At 45.2% G+C, this 20651-nt stretch overlaps 1 gene segment (V, D, J or C); it reads right to left on the reverse strand.

Moving 5' to 3' along the window:
* Positions 1–16029, reverse strand: part of LOC138521211 (Ig mu chain C region secreted form-like) — a 28097-nt gene extending 12068 nt beyond the window's left edge. Inside the window, 1 exon segment of the C gene segment in view lies at positions 15920–16029. Coding sequence covers positions 15920–15986 — 67 coding nt within the window.
* Between the last annotated feature and the right edge of the window lie 4622 nt (positions 16030–20651).

Below are 20651 nucleotides of genomic sequence, written 5' to 3' on the forward strand. Positions count from 1 at the left end.
GCTCTGCTATATACTACAATGCAACAATCCATCGAAGCCAGGATATAGTTCCCGACACTTGAGCTGTGCAATATACTGCAATGCGATAAACCATAGCTCCAGGATATAGTTCCCTATACTTAAGCTGAGCTGTATACTACAAAACAGCTCCAGGATATATTTCTCTGTATGTTGGCTGTGTTGTGCTATTTGTTGCACAATCGGAGCCCAATCGCCTGCTGTACATCTCTATGCTGGTCCCCGGCAGTGCTATCGCAGAATCAGAGCCTATGGCTTCATGCGTAATATACCTGCCAAACATTGCAGGATCACACCCCAAATCTCCAGGCTGTATATCGCCATAATCGACCCCGGCTTGTGCTATAGAATGCAGATTTGCAACCTATAGCACGGGCTGTATATGTTGTAGAATTATAGCCCATGTCCGCCGGCTGTAAATTTCTGTACAGGACAAAGCTGTTCCCTGTGCTTTAAATGGGCCGGCCCTCGGTACCCGCACTTCTTATTTTTTGCCATTTGAGTACCTGCACTTCCCAACGCCTGAAAGAGAGTACTGGTACTCAACTATTTTGCGATGTGAAAATGAAGGCTTTTCATTTTATTTTATCGCAACTTAAAGGACTACGCTTCTGCAGCCTTTGCTGGGAAAGTGTCGCCCTCTCCCTCCTCTCTCCACCACCCGCAGTGACCATAATGTCTCCTTCAGGGCCCACCCTGCACTACACTCCCTCCTCTCTCCACCACCCGCATTGACCATAATATCTCCTTCAGGGCCCACCCTGCACTACACTCCCTCCTCTCTCCACCACCCGCAGTGACCATAATGTCTCCTTCAGGGGGCCCACCCTGCCCTACACTCCCTCCTCTCTCCACCACCCGCAGTGACCATAATGTCTCCTTCAGGGGGCCCACCCTGCCCTACACTCCCTCCTCTCTCCACCACCCGCAGTGACCATAATGTCTCCTTCAGGGCCCACCCTGCACTACACTCCCTCAACTCTCCACCACCCGCAGTGACCATAATGTCTCCTTCAGGGGGCCCACCCTGCCCTACACTCCCTCCTCTCTCCACCACCCGCAGTGACCATAATGTCTCCTTCAGGGGGCCCACCCTGCCCTAATGTCTCCTTCAGGGCCCACCCTGCACTACACTCCCTCCTCTCTCCACCACCCGCAGTGACCATAATGTCTCCTTCAGGGCCCACCCTGCACTACACTCCCTCCTCTCTCCACCACCCGCAGTGACCATAATGTCTCCTTCAGGGGGCCCACCCTGCCCTACACTCCCTCCTCTCTCCACCACCCGCAGTGACCATAATGTCTCCTTCAGGGGGCCCACCCTGCCCTAATGTCTCCTTCAGGGCCCACCCTGCACTACACTCCCTCCTCTCTCCACCACCCGCAGTGACCATAATGTCTCCTTCAGGGCCCACCCTGCACTACACTCCCTCCTCTCTCCACCACCCGCAGTGACCATAATGTCTCCTTCAGGGGGCCCACCCTGCCCTACACTCCCTCCTCTCTCCACCACCCGCAGTGACCATAATGTCTCCTTCAGGGGGCCCACCCTGCCCTACACTCCCTCCTCTCTCCACCACCCGCAGTGACCATAATGTCTCCTTCAGGGGGCCCACCCTGCCCTACACTCCCTCCTCTCTCCACCACCCGCAGTGACCATAATGTCTCCTTCAGGGGGCCCACCCTGCCCTACACTCCCTCCTCTCTCCACCACCCGCAGTGACCATAATGTCTCCTTCAGGGGGCCCACCCTGCCCTAATGTCTCCTTCAGGGCCCACCCTGCACTACACTCCCTCCTCTCTCCACCACCCGCAGAGAAGCACGCATCTGACTAGGCACGGGACAGCGTTTTGCTAAATGGGATTCATCTGTGTGCATTGGCGTCCTTGGATGTGATATGCTATTTATAAGGTGTTTAATACCCAGAGATTTCTAAGCGCGGACCCGGGGATGGAACCTGTGTTGTTACATGTCTTCTTGCTTCCAAGGTGAGCACATTGCCGCTGAGCTATCCTCCCGTGACAAACCTTGATAGAGCATGGATTTGGAAGGCATGACACATTTCTTTTTAAGATGCTTCTTTATTATTGGCAGTGCTTATTCTAATATGTACAAGTTTAAGTCACTGAAGTTGTGATGGAACGTTTTCAACTGAAAACTCGCACACAGCTCCGAGTTAGCGAGCGAATTCCTTATTTTGCAATGAAAGCGAGCAATAATAAAACTGCCCTTCTAACACTTAGTTTACAGCTATGACATCTGCTAGATTGATGTTAAAAAAAGAAAGTCTCATTTAATAATATTCAAATTTACTTAACACAATGCATAACAACAAACTGGAAGCTTGCGTGAAAGGACCTGCGACACACTGCTTTACCAAGGTGTGTTATCCATGGCATATTATTTAATCTGACTGCGCATTGCCTGCAAACAGGGTGTGCCTAAAAGGGACCTGTGCCCACGGTGCCCCTCCGAAACGGCCGGCGCGGAAAACGCTGCGCCGGCTTCGTGGCTTGGTGAGTACCTGCACTTCCTTTTTTCCGTTTAAAGCGCTGATCATAACACACAGCTGCAGCCTGTACACCTCTATACTGGACCCCGGCTGGGCTATATATTGCAAAATCATAACCTACAGCTGCAGCCTGTACACCTCTATACTGGACCCCGGCTGGGCTATATATTGCAAAATCATAACCTACAGCTGCAGCGTGTACACCTCTATACTGGACCCCGGCTGTGCTATATAATGCAGAATCATAGCCTCCAGCTGGAGGCTGTGGATCCCTATACTGGACCCCGGCTGGGCTATATATTGCAGAATCATAGCCTACAGCTGCAGGCTGTACACCTCTATACTGGACCCCGGCTGGGCTATATATTGCAAAATCATAGCCTACAGCTGCAGGCTGTACATCTCTATACTGGACCCCGGCTGTGCTATATAATGCAGAATCATAGCCAGCGGCTGCAGGCTGTACAATCTATACCGGACCCCGGCTGTGCTATATAATGCAGAATCATAGCCTCCAGCTGCAGGCTGTGGATCCCTATACTGGACCCCGGCTGGGCTATATAATGCAGAATCATAGCCTCCAGCTGCAGGCTGTGGATCCCTATACTGGACCCCAGCTGTGCTATATATTGCAGAATCATAGCCTACAGCTGCAGGCTGTACACCTCTATACTGGACCCCGGCTGGGCTATATATTGCAGAATCATAGCCTACAGCTGCAGAGTGTACATCTCTACTCTGAACCCCAGTTGTGCTAAATATTGCAGAATTATAGCTCGCAGCAGCAGGGTGTACACCTACACACCTACACCCCTACACTGGACCCCAGCTGTGTTACATGTTGGAGACTCATATCACACAGGCTGCAAATCCCCGCACTGGACCCGGCTGGGCTATAAAATGCAGCATCATAGCGGCGGCTGCAGGCTGTACATCCCTATACTGGACCCGGGCTGGGCTATATAATGCAGAATCATAGCCGGCGGCTGCAGGCTATAGATCCCTATATTGGACCCCGGCTGGGCTATATATTGCAGAATCATAGCCTACAGCTGCAGGCTGTACACCTCTATACTGGACCCCGGCTGGGCTATATATTGCAGAATCATAGCCTACAGCTGCAGGCTGTACATCTCTATACTGGACCCCGGCTGTGCTATATAATGCAGAATCATAGCCAGCGGCTGCAGGCTGTACAATCTATACCGGACCCCGGCTGTGCTATATAATGCAGAATTATAGCCTACAGCTGCAGGCTGTACATCTCTATACTGGACCCCGGCTGGGCTATATATTGCAGAATCATAGCCTACAGCTGCAGGCTGTACATCTCTATACTGGACCCCGGCTGTGCTATATAATGCAGAATCATAGCCAGCGGCTGCAGGCTGTACAATCTATACCGGACCCCGGCTGTGCTATATAATGCAGAATTATAGCCTACAGCTGCAGGCTGTACACCTCTATACTGGACCCCGGCTGGGCTATATATTGCAGAATCATAGCCTACAGCTGCAGGCTGTACATCTCTATACTGGACCCCGGCTGGGCTATATATTGCAGAATCATAGCCTACAGCTGCAGGCTGTACACCTCTATACTGGACCCCGGCTGGGCTATATATTGCAGAATCATAGCCTACAGCTGCAGGCTGTACATCTCTATACTGGACCCCGGCTGGGCTATATATTGCAGAATTATAGCTCGCAGCTGCAGGCTGTACATCCCTACTCTGAAACCCAGCTATGCTATATATTGCAGAATTATAGCTCGCAGCGGCAGGGTGTACACCTACACCCCTACACTGGACCCCAGCTGTGCTACATGTTGGAGACTCATATCACACAGGCTGCAAATCCCCGCACTGGACCCTGGCTGGGCTATATAATGCAGCATCATAGCGGCGGCTGCAGGCTGTACATCCCTATACTGGACCCCGGCTGTGCTATATAATGCAGAATCATAGCCTACAGCTGCAGGCTGTAGATCCCTATATTGGACCCGGAAGTGTTGTGTAATGAATAATCACAGTGCACCGGTGTAGGCTGTACATACATACTGGACCAAGGCTGTGCTATACATTGCAGAGGCTGTACATCTCTATACTGGAACCAGTCTGTGGTATACACATTCCAGAATCATAGCCACCGCTGCATGCATCTATCCTCCCCTATACTGGACCCCAGCTGGGCTATATATTGTGCAATCATAGCCAGCTGCTGCAGGCTGTAGATCCCTATACTGGACCCCGGCTGTGCTATATATTGCAGAATCATAGCCTACAGCTGGAGGCTTTGTTTCTCTATACTGGACCCTGGCTGGGCTATATATGAAGAAACTGGATCTGGACGTTGCTATACATAGCAGAATCAAAGACCACAGAAGTAGGCTGTACAAATCACGCTGGATCTCATCTGTGCTATTTTGTTGCAAAATCAAAGCCTACAGCTGCAGGCTCTACGTCCATATACCGGGCCCTAGCTGGGCTATATATTACAGAATCAAAGCCTACAGCTGCAAGCTGTACAAACCCTTGCTGGACCCCGGCTGGGCTATATAATGCAGAATCATAGCTGGCGGCTGCAGGCTATAGATCCCTATACTGGACCCCGGCTGTGCTATATATTGCAGAATCATAGCCTACAGCTGCAGGCTGTACATCTCTATACTGGAACCTCGGCTGGGCAATATATTGCGGAATCATAGCCTACAGCTGCAGGCTGTACATCTCTACTCTGGACCCCAGCTATGCTATATATTGCAGAATTATAGCTCACAGCGGCATGGTGTGAACCTACTCCCCTAAACTGGACCCCACCTGTGCTACATGTTGGATACTCATATCACACAGGCCGCAAATCCCTGCACTGGACCCGGGTGTGCTATGAAATGCAGCATCATAGCGGCGGCTGCAGGCTGTATATCCCTATACTGGACCCGGGCTGGGCTATATAATGCAGAATCATAGCCGGCGGCTGCAGGCTATAGATCCCTATACTGGACCCCAGCTGGGCTATATAATGCAGAATCATAGCCAGCGGCTGCAGGCTGTACAACTATACTGGACCCTGGCTGTGCTATATATTGTAGAATCATAGCCGGCGGCTGCAGGCTGTATATTCCTATACTGGACCCGGGCTGGGCTATATAATACAGAATCATAGCCGGCGGCTGCAGGCTATAGATCCCTATACTGGACCCCAGCTGGGCTATATAATGCAGAATCATAGCCAGCGGCTACAGGCTGTACAATCTATACTGGACCCTGGCTGTGCTATATATTGTAGAATCATAGCCGGCGGCTGCAGGCTGTAGATCCCTATACTGGACCCCGGCTGTGCTATATAATGCAGAATCATAGCCAGCGGCTGCAGGCTGTACAATCTATACTGGACCCCGGCTGTGCTATATAATGCAGAATCATAGCCAGCGGCTGCAGGCTGTACAATCTATACTGGACCCCGGCTGTGCTATATAATGCAGAATCATAGCCAGCGGCTGCAGGCTGTACAATCTATACTGGACCCCGGCTGGGCTATATAATGCAGAATCATAGCCAGCGGCTGCAGGCTGTACAATCTATACTGGACCCCGGCTGGGCTATATAATGCAGAATTATAGCCTACAGCTGCAGGCTGTACATCCCTATACTGGACCCCGGCTGTGCTATATAATGCAGAATCATAGTCAGCGGCTGCAGGCTGTACAATCTATACTGGACCCCGGCTGTGCTATATAATGCAGAATCATAGCCAGCGGCTGCAGGCTGTACAATCTATACCGGACCCCGGCTGGGCTATATAATGCAGAATTATAGCCTACAGCTGCAGGCTGTACATCTCTATACTGGACCCCGGCTGTGCTATATAATGCAGAATCATAGCCTACAGCTGCAGGCTGTACATCTCTATACTGGACCCCGGCTGTGCTATATAATGCAGAATCATAGCCTACAGCTGCAGGCTGTACACCTCTATACTGGACCCCGGCTGGGCTATATATTGCAGAATCATAGCCAGCGGCTGCAGGCTGTACATCTCTATACTGGACCCCGGCTGTGCTATATAATGCAGAATCATAGCCTACAGCTGCAGGCTGTAGATCCCTATGCTGGACCCCGGCTGTGCTATATAATGCAGAATCATAGCCAGCGGCTGCAGGCTGTACAATCTATACTGGACCCCGCCTGTGCTATATAATGCAGAATCATAGCCAGTGGCTGCAGGCTGTACAATCTATACTGGACCCCGGCTGTGCTATATAATGCAGAATCATAGCCAGCGGCTGCAGGCTGTACAATCTATACTGGACCCCGCCTGTGCTATATAATGCAGAATCATAGCCAGTGGCTGCAGGCTGTACAATCTATACTGGACCCCGGCTGTGCTATATAATGCAGAATCATAGCTGGCGGCTGCAGGCTATAGATCTCTTTACTGGACCCCGGCTGTGCCATATAATGCAGAATCATGGCCTACAGCTGCAGGCTGTAGATCTCTATACCGGACCCCTGCTGTGCTATATAATGCAGAATTATTGCCGACGGCTGCAGGCTGTAGATCCCTATACTGGACCCCGGCTGTGCTATATATTGCAGAATCACAGCCTACAGCTGCAGGCTGTACATCTCTACTCTGGACCCCTGCTGGGCTATATATTGCAGAATCATAGCCTACAGCTGCAGGCTGTAGATCCCTATACCGGACCCCGGCTGTGCTATATAATGCAGAATCATAGCCTCCAGCTGCAGGCTGTACATCTCTATACCGGACCCCGGCTGGGCTATATAATGCAGAATCATAGCCTCCAGCTGCAGGCTGTAGATCCCTATACTGGACCCCGGCTGTGCTATATAATGCACTAGCATAACCTACAGCTGGAGGCTGTAGATCCCTATACTGGACCCCGGCTGGGCTATATAATGCACTAGCATAACCTACAGCTGGAGGCTGTAGATCCCTATACCGGACCCCGGCTGGGCTATATATTGCAGAATCATAACCTCCAGCTGCAGGCTGTAGATCCCTATACTGGACCCCGGCTGGGCTATATAATGCACTAGCATAACCTCCAGCTGCAGGCTGTAGATCCCTATACTGGACCCCGGCTGGGCTATATATTGCAGAATCATAGCCTCCAGCTGCAGGCTGTACATCTCTATACCGGACCCCGGCTGGGCTATATATTGCAGAATCATAGCCTCCAGCTGCAGGCTGTACATCTCTATACCGGACCCCGGCTGGGCTATATATTGCAGAATCATAGCCTACAGCTGCAGGCTGTACATCTCTATACCGGACCCCGGCTGGGCTATATATTGCAGAATCATAGCCTACAGCTGCAGGCTGTAGATCCCTATACCGGACCCCGGCTGGGCTATATATTGCAGAATCATAGCCTACAGCTGCAGGCTGTAGATCTCTATACTGGACCCCGGCTGTGCTATATAATGCACTAGCATAACAATACAAAGAAGACATTGTACATTAAATTACACTAACGTTATTCATCAATCCAAATAAAATGTCATAACGTTTAAATTGAACAAGTGCAAACTAATCAGGGTAGAAATCAGCATTGTACACTGATTAGTGAATGAAAAAATGAGCATGATTCACCAACCAGTGACTAACAATGCACACAAATAACGCAGGTCGTTTGCCCTTTAAAATTATATTTTACATTCATCACAATATAAAGCCCCAACACACACTAAAAATGTGTCTGAGGGCATTAAGGCCATACAAATGAAGAAAGAACACTATATAAATAAGCAAATACACAATGTGTATAGAATAATACATATAAAATACAGTATTTATTAGAACTGTGTGAGAATGAGTATATATTGCATGCTTTTCAATTAACATTGAAATTAAATAGCAGTAACCGTGCACGTGCACTGTAGGTGCATAATGTAGCATTTTACACGGAGGTGAATTAATATTATTATATGGTTCATATTTAACATACGATAATTATAGTATACTTACATATTAGTCAATGAGCATAGACAATAGCAGTGAAGTAAGATGTGAATTATACCGGCACTCAACCCTAAAGTGGGATGTTTCATTGTATATGTGCATTCATATATGAGTCGTTGTTTTATTAGTAGGAACTAAATGTGATGATACATCATTCATTATGTAATTCCCTACTGTAATCTGATATGCAATGTGCATGTATGCATTCATATTAATAACGTATCCTGCAATCATCAAATGGTAATGATGTGATAAAATGGCATATTAAATAGAAGGAATGTATCTAAAATAAAAGGATTGCGTAGCATCAACAATTTAAAATCTAAGTAGCATTTAGGTGGCATTGTATCTATATACCTATCTACATATCCACACATATGGGAGATATAGCTGAAATATCGTAGACAAATTAGTGAAAAAATACTTTCAAATATGTGACAGTATGGCATTGCCTACAAAGACTAATGGTCAAAACCTAATACTAACAGTTTACTTTATAGGCACTGTAATTTGATATAAATATACATATGTAATACCCCAGTATATAGGAATATGTAATTCAACAGTAAATCATGGGTGTTCCAAGTTTAATATATTAGTAGTTTGTATCATCTGACAATAATATTAACACTAACTATAAGTACATTTTCAGCTCGCACGCACGCCTGTATTTTACAAAAAATGCTGCGTAAATCTGTACTTGATTTCTAGCCTGATATTAAATATGATAATGCAAATTAAATGGAGCAATGTGGAATATTGTGTCTTTTTAATATAGCTTATGTCGTTCTGCATTTTATCCACCCGACCAAACCTTTCTAACTGTGTTTCCCTTCTTTATAAGAATAGATTTTCTATTAAACTAAGTCAACAGAACTTTTTTGAACGCATCCCTACTTCGTATGATATGTTTAAGTTCTTTGAGAAATAAGCAATGTTTCTCCTGACAAAGCTTGAAAGATAAGTGAACTAAAGGGAGAGAAAATATCCGGCCACTTTGTGGTAACACAAGTGATTGCTAAACGGCAATGATTCACAAAGTCGGCCTCACATAATACAAGAGGACATCTCCAATACAAAGGCAACTCGCATGAATCTAAGGAAGCCGACGTCTTTCTAAATATGAATGAACTCATTCATATTTCTTTCCCGGTGCATATCACCGATGCAATTACTTTCTAATAGACCTTTACAGTGTTTAGCTCTCTCCCTTTGGATTAAAAAAAAGATGCAAACAGTGAAGGGAGGTATACAATCATAGAGTATTTTAAAAAGCAAAAGAAAAATGAAATGCATGCATGTATAATGCATACAAATAAATAAATGTCAAGAAATGTGTAATTTAAAAATAATACAATTTTATAAAAAAATTAAGTAAAAATATTAATCTGTATTACACAATAAACAACTAAGAAATATGTAAATACATTAAAGTCTTAATGAAATGGGTATATTTGGAGAATATCTATACTATCAACACGTCTCCTACTAAATTTCTTCTTAAAATGCCATAAATATCTATCACTATTGAGCTGCGCCGGCCTTCCTATTGATTTATAATACCAATTAATAGCAAACCAATCTACATCAGACAATACTATGTGCTCACTATTGTATACGATGTAGACATAGATGTAAAGTGATGTAACTAAAGAAAGGCATGCTATGATACAACTAGAGTAAAGTGTCAGCCAACAAAAGAAGTATACATATGTCTTACCAGGCATTACAGCCAGCTGGGTTCCTTCCCCCCCAGCAGAGATCCATTTACCCCCCAAAACACCTTTCTTTTATCCAGCCAAACATCATACCTAGCAGATATTTCAAATAATGTCCATTTGTCCAAGCTTATGATGTTCTTTAGACCATAAAGATAAACATGTTAGTGGCATGCGGTTTAGGGAGCATATCCGCGAAAACGAACTGCATAGTGTAAGTGAACAACATTAAAAGGGGTGTGTTTATTTAGATAAATTATGGCATAAAACATAATGCAATTAAATTATGTATCTTAGTTATAAGGAAAGCAAGCGAATACATGTTCCTGCTTGAAAGGGCAGTTATTTTTTTGGTCAGTAATAATAGTAGGTAAAAAATAAGTAAATAGTCAATTCATTTTTAAATAAATTATGTGACTGCAAAAATCAGTTCACTTAACTCTTAAAAAATAATTCTATGCTTTTTGGTAATCGATGTTTGCGTTCTACAAACATTGACCCCTTAACATTATTTGTAAAGTTCATCTGAATTGAGTAAAAACGTTTATTTCAATGCAGAATTATGGACATATGACATGGAATTGTGTTTGCACTTCTGAGTTAATGCCTTACAAAGTTAATACATCATTTATATCTGTTAACTAAAAATGGTGTATAGTAATCTTCTATGAATAAAACGCATCTGGGGTAGTTGCAAATTAATTAAGTGAAACAAATCAAAAGTTACTTGCCTACAAACTTCTACTACAAAAATCCATTAAAAAATGTACCTAAAAAAATAATACTCTACAAAAAAAAAGATATTATGACCCATTCAATGGTGAAGTCATTCCTCTAATAATGCTGGATGCAATGGCAAGAAATTATTCAGAAGCTTGTTAAATGAATAGCTATACTAAAATCATGCATTGTTTTTAAATATATTGAGGCACATCTTACAGATATACTTGGAAAACATATACTATTGCTGGAAATACATAACACGTGGAGAGAGGATGAGTATGTATAGAGTCCAAACATGTTAAAACATCTAGTCTGTTTGAGTAATGAGCTATCAAATTATTTAAAAGCCATTAAATTGTTTATTTAGAAACAATTGTAAATATAATTTGAGTTTAGTGAGATAACATTGTATGTGTGTGTGTCTGTGTGTGTAGATATATGATTTAATCTCTTTAAAATAAACATGGAAAACAGCATTGTTTGAATAAATAAGTGATATATTATGGGGTATGCCCCATGTACAACTACAAGGCCAGATGGCGTAGCAGGGGATTTTTTTTTAAACATGTTTTCAGTTAAATATTCAACAGGCCATATGTGCAGGAAATCTAAAATTAGATGTGGGAATGAAAAACTGCCTCCCAGGTGGCTAAACAGTTCCCTCACCAACAGGTGGCCTCCTTTCATGCGACACCCACTTCCTGCCAGGTGGCTAAACAGTTCCCTCACAAACAGGTGGCCTCCTTTCATGCGACACCCACTTCCTGCCACGTGGCTAAACGGTTTACTCGCCAACAGCTGGCCACCTCTCAAACGAAACTCATTTTAAATAGATGGCATTTGGTTTCTAGTTTCACATACAGCTTCCCCTTTTCTTGCATCTCATAAAAAACAACCTTTTTTTAACACTGAATGGAAAAATGACCCTTGAGTTGGCACTTTATACATCCCCTTTTTACAAATAAATATAATAATTTATCAAAAGTAATACATGCAGGTGAAGGCATCAAAGTTAGGTTTGTTTTACCTTCAGTAACAGTGACCTGAGTTCCTTTTCCCCAGTCGGCCAAGTTTCCACGTTGGGAGAAACTCAGTCAACAACTATCAAACTCATTGCTATCTTCACAGCGTGTGCAAGGTTTCTGAGCGCTACGTCAATGTCTAACATTTCGTTTAAAAAAGGTTGATGACTTGCCCTTCGACTGCAATACGTGAAAAAGTGTAAAGTACAAGACATGCTACTTTTAAAGCTACTGTTGGATAAAAGCGCTATACAAATATTGTAATACATACATACAATAATATACATCACTTTTTATGAGAGTTATAGCACTCCTGGCACTGGTCATTTTAAACCTTTCTCTTTTTGATCCCTACATCTTCTGATACATGAAAATCGCATTCCATCTCTATATGGTTTTGAGAAAGGGATGGCATCGATACTCGAAACCGTATCTATGGAAGAAAGCAACTTAAGGGAAACCCCAGAATTAATAAAGAGAACACGCTTTGCCTTAGGTAGGTGGTTACCTGTTAATGCCTTGGGGCCATATTCCCTATGCAAGGAGCATGGTTACTTCCCGAGGAGGAGAAGGCTTCTTCCAAAATGTATTCCTTTATTTCCTTGCGCTAAAGCACAAGCAATATATATCAGATTCACGCTGAACCCACTGCCTACCTTGGAAATCAAGGGGCCGAGGTTAGCGATAAAGGAACAGAAGAGAACGCGTAGATTGTGTAAGAATGCCAGACGCAAAGAGCCCATTAAGCATCAAGTGCTGTTCTGTGAAGCAACGACGACACATCTAAAGTACCTACTTAACTCCAAGTTTGTAATCCCACGGTAGTCGCCCAGACTCTAGTGTAGGAAAAGTGCCCCCCCGCCCCTACACTGGATGATCCTAGACGTCTTTAAAGGGCTGAGTGTTAGACTGTAATGCGACATGTTTGTCATTCTGCACACTTTCCTTTTAAGACCGATTTTTTTCTTTTGTTTGTTTTTACATCTATGTAATGGAGATATGATTGTGTGTTTTTAATCTTTTTTAATAGTGAAAAGGTTTAAATGCAAACCAAAACACTAATTTAAAAAAAAACATTGAAATCCATTAAGAAGTTGTCAACATATATAGATCTGTTTCAAACACAGTGGCAACAATAAACATGAAAACGTATATTTACTCCTTCAATGGCTGGCATGTGTATACGTTTTGGTGAATTAGTTATAGCACTGTTTCTAGTGTGGCAATTAGAAAATTAACACCTTGCAATGTTGGTTTGTTTAAATCATATATTGGATTTTAACAAATCAGTTGTAAAAAAATGTAACATATTTAGGCTTGCTAATTGTTCTTGATTTTAGGCCAGAGACCGAAATGTATCAGTGGCTCATTATAGACTTCCACCTAATTCGGATCTTAGACTGGCTGTTTTTTTGTAAAATATGCAATGCGGGGTCCCCTACTTTGGAGGGGCCACCCAACATTACTCACTAAAGTGCACAGCTTATGTCTATTCTATTATAGGCGCTCTAATGAAAATGAATACATTTAGGGTTCGTGCAGTAAATGACAATTATTTACATGGAAATAAATCTTTTGGCTTAGATTATAATTCATCACAAAAGAAAGACCGTGTTTTACCTGAAGTGACGGTGACCAGGGTCCCGGGCCCCCAGTAGTCGAAAACTCCAGAGTCACACCCGTTTACCTCCCCCCTCTCTCTCTACATGAACCTCGTCTCCCTTTAAATGTCAATCGTGCCGCCCGTCTCTACGAGTGAATCCCCCGCAACTGGACGGCGCTTCACTGGAAAACAATGGGCACATTTTTCAATTTCACCAAAACAAAATAACACGGCGCTTTGTTTTACCTGAAGTGACGGTCACCATGGATCCTGGCCCCCAGTAGTCGAAGGCAGCTCCATAGGCACTGCCACTCGTTTTCAAAAACGATCCGCGCAAGAACCCTCCCACCCCCTGACAGGCACTCAGAGACCAAGGCCAGTAAGTGGGGTGATGAAGAGGATGGTTGTACCTTGGGGCATGGCCACCATAGCGTCGACGGCAGGTCCCTAGAGGCCTCGACCCACCGCCGCCACCTTTGCCCCCTACAAGAACCCACTCCTTCACCCTCACAATACACATGGGCCACTCTGCATCATTTCATGCTATGGCGGCCCTGCTGCCCTTGAGGGCCCCCATTCAGAAGGACAGGTCTGAGAATCCATCACTCATATCACTCTTGTGTTGCCGTTCAGCGGCACGTTCTAGCTCCTCGCGGCGCACAAGTGCCTAGATCGACCGGAATGCGAGATGTGCTGTTAAATAGCGGCAGTCCTACACAAGCTACCCCCCGCCCCCGCCCCTTGACCTGTCTGTACTTATATATTCATATCAAACTTAACTGCAATATATATATAAATATATGTACATGAAGATATATATATAGATAACACACACATCATGATTGGAAGTGACTTTTAACTCTGATTACATTGTGTGTTCATCAGCTTGCAAACGACCAACAATTTATTCTATGGCAATTATACATTTATACTATATTTAAGGGAAAATTAAATCGTCACATTTGTCTGCAAAGGGCATATGGTATGATTACCGGAACATATCAAAGGCTGTCTTTTAACTATTCTTACATTTTTTAAAAACATATTTAAAATTGCCAGCGGTTTTTCTGACAGCTCAAATCAAAGGGAACACTTTAAAAAATACATTTTAAAAAGGGAAGATTGGAGAGAGGAAAAGGTATTTCTTACCTGCCGTGACAGTTACCAGAGTCCCTTGTCCCCAGTAATCGAGGCCATAATAATCACCACGTTTTAAAAGCCCGACCTTGTCGTACAATAACCAAGGGGTCACCATGGGGTGGAGGGGTCAGGGGGTCGGGTGTGGTGTCGATGGGGGGACATAACACGGCAGTAGGGGAAGACAATAAAATCGCTTTTACCTGAAGTGACTTCGACGTAGGTGCCTTGTCCCCAGTAGTCGAATCCGTAATTAGCACAATGCCTTCTGCGGGGCCCCTGCACTACAAAAACCCGGCCCGCCGCTCCTGCTGCCGCGGGCAGCGGCCCCTGCTGCAGTGGGACGCGCGTCCTCTCTGCCACAGGCCGGCAATGACGCCCCCAGGCGACCAAAGCACCCCAGGGTCACGTTATGTCACCCTTCGTGGTTTGGGAACCAGCTGTGTTGGACAAGCCACTTTTTTTTAATGTATTGGAATGGCAAATCTGGACAATCATAGGTGAAAACAAAGGGAACCGTGTGGCCGAATTATAAGTGAACCCCCTTTTTCGTGAGAATTAGGTAACCCCAATATAAAGAGAGCCCGGTAGATTGCAAAAAAATGCATTTATGGTTCACCCGCGGATTCATGCTTTTATGCTAGGTGGGAGGGTGGGGAGGGGGGTACTTTTACAGTTTGTATCAAGGAGTGTCCTCTTCGCAGGAGGCACCAGGAGTTGGGGGTGGTGTTCCCTCTAGTAGGGCCGCCGGCCCCCAATACACCAAAGGCAGAACCAGGCGACATTTTGATTCAAGAGGCAGCTGTGTTTTTGCGAGTGAGATAATCTAATGGAACAAGATGGTGACAAACATGGCCCTGTCCTCACCAGCCCACACAGGCGCATACACCATGCATGGATCATGCATGTACATTTGCACAGGAGCTGCCAAAATCAAGTCCATCTATAGCGCCGGGAAGCCGCTGGACCAGGTCAATAGGCACTTCATTATTCACGATTTTTATCATTATTATTACTCACTTGGTTACTCTGGAGAAAGTTGTTACTTCCAAAAACGTATAGCATTCCACATAAGGATTCCCCATAAAGCGCATTGAGGCCATAGAAATGGGGAAATAGTGCTATATAAATAACAATACAATGTGTTGCATAGTGCCCCATTTTAGAGATACTTATTAAAAGAAGAAGGTTTTCTTACCTGCGGTCACTGTCACAAGCACGCCTGGTCCCCAGTAATCGAAAGCACTGTAAGCACTGTGGCACATGCTTTTATCCTCGGTGTTCTAAAACTCACCACTGCACGCTCAGCATCCCTGAGCTAATTCACCCTCTTAGCAGCAGGAATGGTTTACCCCAAGCGCCTCATAATCCGAATGTGACCCCACGCACCGCCCTGGGCACATCACCAGCTGCGGGTCTCTAGCATTGCACAGAGCGCCTTGGGGTCCTTGAAAGACGAGGCAAACCTGCTCGGCGCTTGAGCGATTAAGAGTTTCTCATGTTCGAATAACAATGAACGTTAATTTATTCATAGCGCACTCTGCGCACTAAATTAACTCTGGGCGCTATACACAACGTGACGTTGATTCATTCATGCTTCCGTGCGCACGGATTACAGAGACCACGAAAATATTGTAGACATAAAGCAGCACATGCATCATAATTAGGAGTAAAATGTACCTGAAGTGACGGTCACCAGGGTCCCTTGTCCCCAGTAGTCGAAGGCTCCGCTACACCCTGTTACATCCCCCCACTCCCGCCGTTCAATAACGATCGCGAGCCGCCCCATCAATGACTTAGAAGACGGACCCACGCAATCTAGAAGTGATCGTTCTGGTAACACGAGCCAGCGACCACACTGGCAGTGGCGCCAACACCTCACCCGTCCCTCCTCGCCGACCGCCAGGTCTGGGGTACATTGGGTGCTCAGACCCCCCCTCGCCCTCGTCCCCTCTGCCAAATCCAGCCGGTGTAATTTACCCTTAACCATGGCCCGTGAAGCCCAGCCTACCCCTAGACTTCTGGAAGACCCACACCTTAGACAGGCTGGGAATGGACACTCACATGTGCAGGACACAGACCTCCCGGCTAGCTATGTACGCCGGGCTGTTATGCTGGCGGTCTCCCTGCAGACACGGGACCTGTTATCTGGGTTAGCACGTTGCTCTTGTTTCATACTGATATATGGACTGGGCAATATAACAAAACCTACCTCGCTAAAGCTGAACACAGACCGAGGACTGCACTCAATCATTTGGTGATCGACGTGGAACTTCATGTCGGGTTCATCAAAGTTCTAGGTGCTATATGAACTACCCTCACTCGTGTTACCCACCAACTCGTCATTGTTAATTCGCCATCAAGGACACCATGGCAATTTTGTCACACCGCCAAATACAGATTGTTCACCATTTAACACACTTTATGATAAAACAGAAAGAAACATCATTAAAATATCAAAAAGTCCCTCACCTGCAGTGACGGTGACCTGGGTCCCCTGGCCCCAAACATCGAAGTAATCATAATACACACTGGTTTTGAACCGCAACCCGGCGCGTCAAAAACGTGCCCACGTTTGTACGAGAACATGACTTGTGCCAAATTATACTACAACCTGTCCCATCTATACTCTCCGCCATTCCGTTAGGGGGAAATCACTATTTAGGCCTGCCATTCCGCTTTAAAGTGCCAGCATGCGACCAGGGGCACCCGATGGAGAATAGTTCCTTTGAGCTGGGGATGGTCTGCAACGTTATTCAACTTATTTTAAATGTAACATTTCGCAGCTGCTTTTCTTTTGAAAGTTACAATAGTCGCTCATATTCGCACACTGTAAGAACATTCTCCGAATACATGAAAAACGGTAACTGCACCTACCTGAGGTGACGGTGACGAAGGTGCCACTTCCCCAGTAGTCGAAGTAGTAGTCACAGTGGCGCTAAAGCCAGTTACCCCCTGGCACAAACCTGCTGATCCGCGGGGCGGCTTCTGCCCGGGCTACTGCTGCAGTGACGCCCTTCACGGGCTCTGAACGGGCTCCCCACTTACAAGGCTTGCCCTCCTCTTTGGGGTGGCATGCCCGAGAGCACAGTCATCAAAAAAGACCCTAAAAACTCCATCTCGCACAGTTTTGGTACCAAGCATTTGAACTTACGCAAAAATAATTATTTTAAAATATACGCATTTTCAAAAACAAAATGCTTGTTTATATGCTATTTTGCACCAGTCATTATTGGTAGCATTGGCTCGGTTGCAGGGCCACCGGTTGCATGGAAAATAAAAACGGAACCTTTTCTTTTCTCCCAGAAGCTGCACATCACCTTTGCCATAGCCATTCGTCACCTATATACAGTATATTCGTGTTAATTGCCTTAGGAAATCATCGAGGCCCCAGCAGTGACAGGGTTAACGGGAAAGCCTTAGAGGAACATGTTGCATTATAGTTACGAGTCTTCACTCAATGCGTATTAACGGTGCTTGGGAAATTGAGTAGAGCTGTTTGATTGCCATCATTCCCACTACCTCTGCACAGCCAATCCAGAGCCTACACTGCCAGGATAGTTCTTACATGCCAAGGAATTCAACCAATTGCCAGCAAGGCAGTATCAAATATCCTCTCATTCTAGTTCCATTAGAAACAAAAGTTTACGTTACCTGAGGTAACTGTGACCTGGACCCCTTGGCCCCAGACATCGAAGTGGGTTCCGTCACAATGATATCCTGCATGGCTCTTCATGGTGAAAACTTCCCACCTCGCCCCCAGGCATTTTATACTCCAATTTATATCGAAAGCTTTTAATCCTATCTTTATGTACCAGTTCTCTATTGTAATTGTTTGTAGGGCATTTGCAAATGGGGAGCGCCCTATGGGGCAGATTCAAACGGATTTTACTATAAGTAACTCTGACTTACTCCTGGCTTAAACTTGGAGAGGGTTTTGAGTCACAAAGAAGTGCTCTGACTTATACCGTGCATAGGACTGGATAGGGCTATTCGATTCACAAAGAAGTTATTAACTCTGACCTGCTCCTGTTATATACCTGGTTAGGGGTATTCTATTGGCTAAGACAATATGAGTACCTGTCACGTTATATTGAGACCATCCTTAACCTGCAGAGTTCCTTCCCACCCCCAATATCAAGGATCCCTGCAATACTCGCTCATGTTTTTTAGCGCTGGCCTTACTCAAAACTCAGAGTCACACACATCTCTCTACCCTCCGCCCTTCCCCCGCCCCGTGCCCAGAGTGACCCAAGAAACAGGCCGGGTATAGGACATATATTTGTATTTACTTAAATTAGAAGTAATAGAAGTCACCACAACCAACACACACCACCTTCTTTGTGGCTCACAGTTATCTTCTTGTTACACAAATACATCACACAAATTACAATTCTTTTAATTCTACAAATTTCACTTCAAGAAATAATTAAACTGACCAATAAACAAAAAAAGAAAACAATTATGGATGCAATGCTTAGCAATTTCGAATTTCCTGCACACTTAAAAGGCTAGCAGTTTAGTTTTACAAATGTATGCAAATGTATATGGCAATTATTATTTCACTCACACGTTACCATTCCGCCTCCGTGACTCCCGGAAATACCAGGGCATTACGACCCTGGTGTCCCGGGAATTCCGGAGGCGGAATTCGGTTAATCCCCATTCCCATTGAGTCCCATAGGACTCAATGGGAATGGGGAAGTGGAAACACCGGCACCATCTTGTGATGGTACTGGTGTTTCCACGTCCGCCTGCAGGCGGGCGGTGTTAAACCCGCCAGGTCAGACCTGGCGGGAACATCACCTCCCGCCTGCAGGAGTCGGGATCGGGCGGTCTGGAATTAACAGTGGCGGCGGGTTTACCGCCACTGTTAATTCCGGAACGCCCGACCTGTAATGAGGCCCAATTTCTCTAATTGATTCATCTTCCAAGGTCTTGGCGTATTAAAAGACTTAGTACAGTACAGTGGGCTGAGCAGTCCGATAGAGTACGTATTTTCCAGAATTGTTTTAGAAAGGGTTTAGGTACCCCCCTGAATGGACTCATTCTATCTGTTGGGGCGGCATGGTATCACAAGTATGACACTAACACAATGGATACAATTTGTAAAACTTTTATTGAAAAATGCTGGGGTCAAAGAAACTCCTAATTTGCCATATAACTAAGATGGGAGTAGTCTCGACCATCAAACGATAAGCAAAACAGTCCTAGTGGAGTCGGTCAAATCAAAATGGCCTATGCTAACAAAACCTAATGCCTGCCCTATCTCTTGCACAAAAAGTGTAAGAGGAGAAATGTATGCAAAAGGAAAAATCAGTGTTCAAAAGAATAAAGGTAGTTGAACCAGCTCTCCTCCTCACGTTACGTAAGGCTGTCCCTGAAGGCAGGATGATATACTCTGGCTTGGTTTCTAACACTTTAAGCAGTTCCAAACCGTGGATTGAGGCCCACCTGGCATTCACGTTAAAGTCTTTTTCTTGCATTCCAAAATTGTATTTTCAATGTAAAGTTCACAAAGTTCCCCCTCTGCCAGGCTCAGACCTTACAGCACACAGTTCACGAAGGTCAACCTATGCCGAGCTCGGACCTTACACGTCACAATTCAACACAAACTTGCCGGGGAATTCCCTGCCCCAAGCCTATTGTACTTCGGGTCTTCCTCACTCCGGCTCGGACCCCTTTCTGATGTCGAAGACTTTCAAATGTGGTTTATGCTTTACTGACCACCGCAGGACCACTTTGACTCAAAGTTCACGTTTACTCTCGGCTAACTCACTTTTGCTGTTAGTTGGCTTTCTAACCTCAAACAGTATACCTTTCACAGAGACTTTTGAATGGACTTCTTTGTTTCACTGGACCACTTAGTTAGTTAGTATCGCTGATCTTACAGCTGCAATTTACTTCAAAAGTCAGATCACAGGTCTGCC

Source organism: Ambystoma mexicanum, chromosome 13 (genome assembly GCF_040938575.1).
Source record: "Ambystoma mexicanum isolate Mex_15411 chromosome 13, UKY_AmexF1_1, whole genome shotgun sequence".
Taxonomy (NCBI): domain Eukaryota; kingdom Metazoa; phylum Chordata; class Amphibia; order Caudata; family Ambystomatidae; genus Ambystoma; species Ambystoma mexicanum.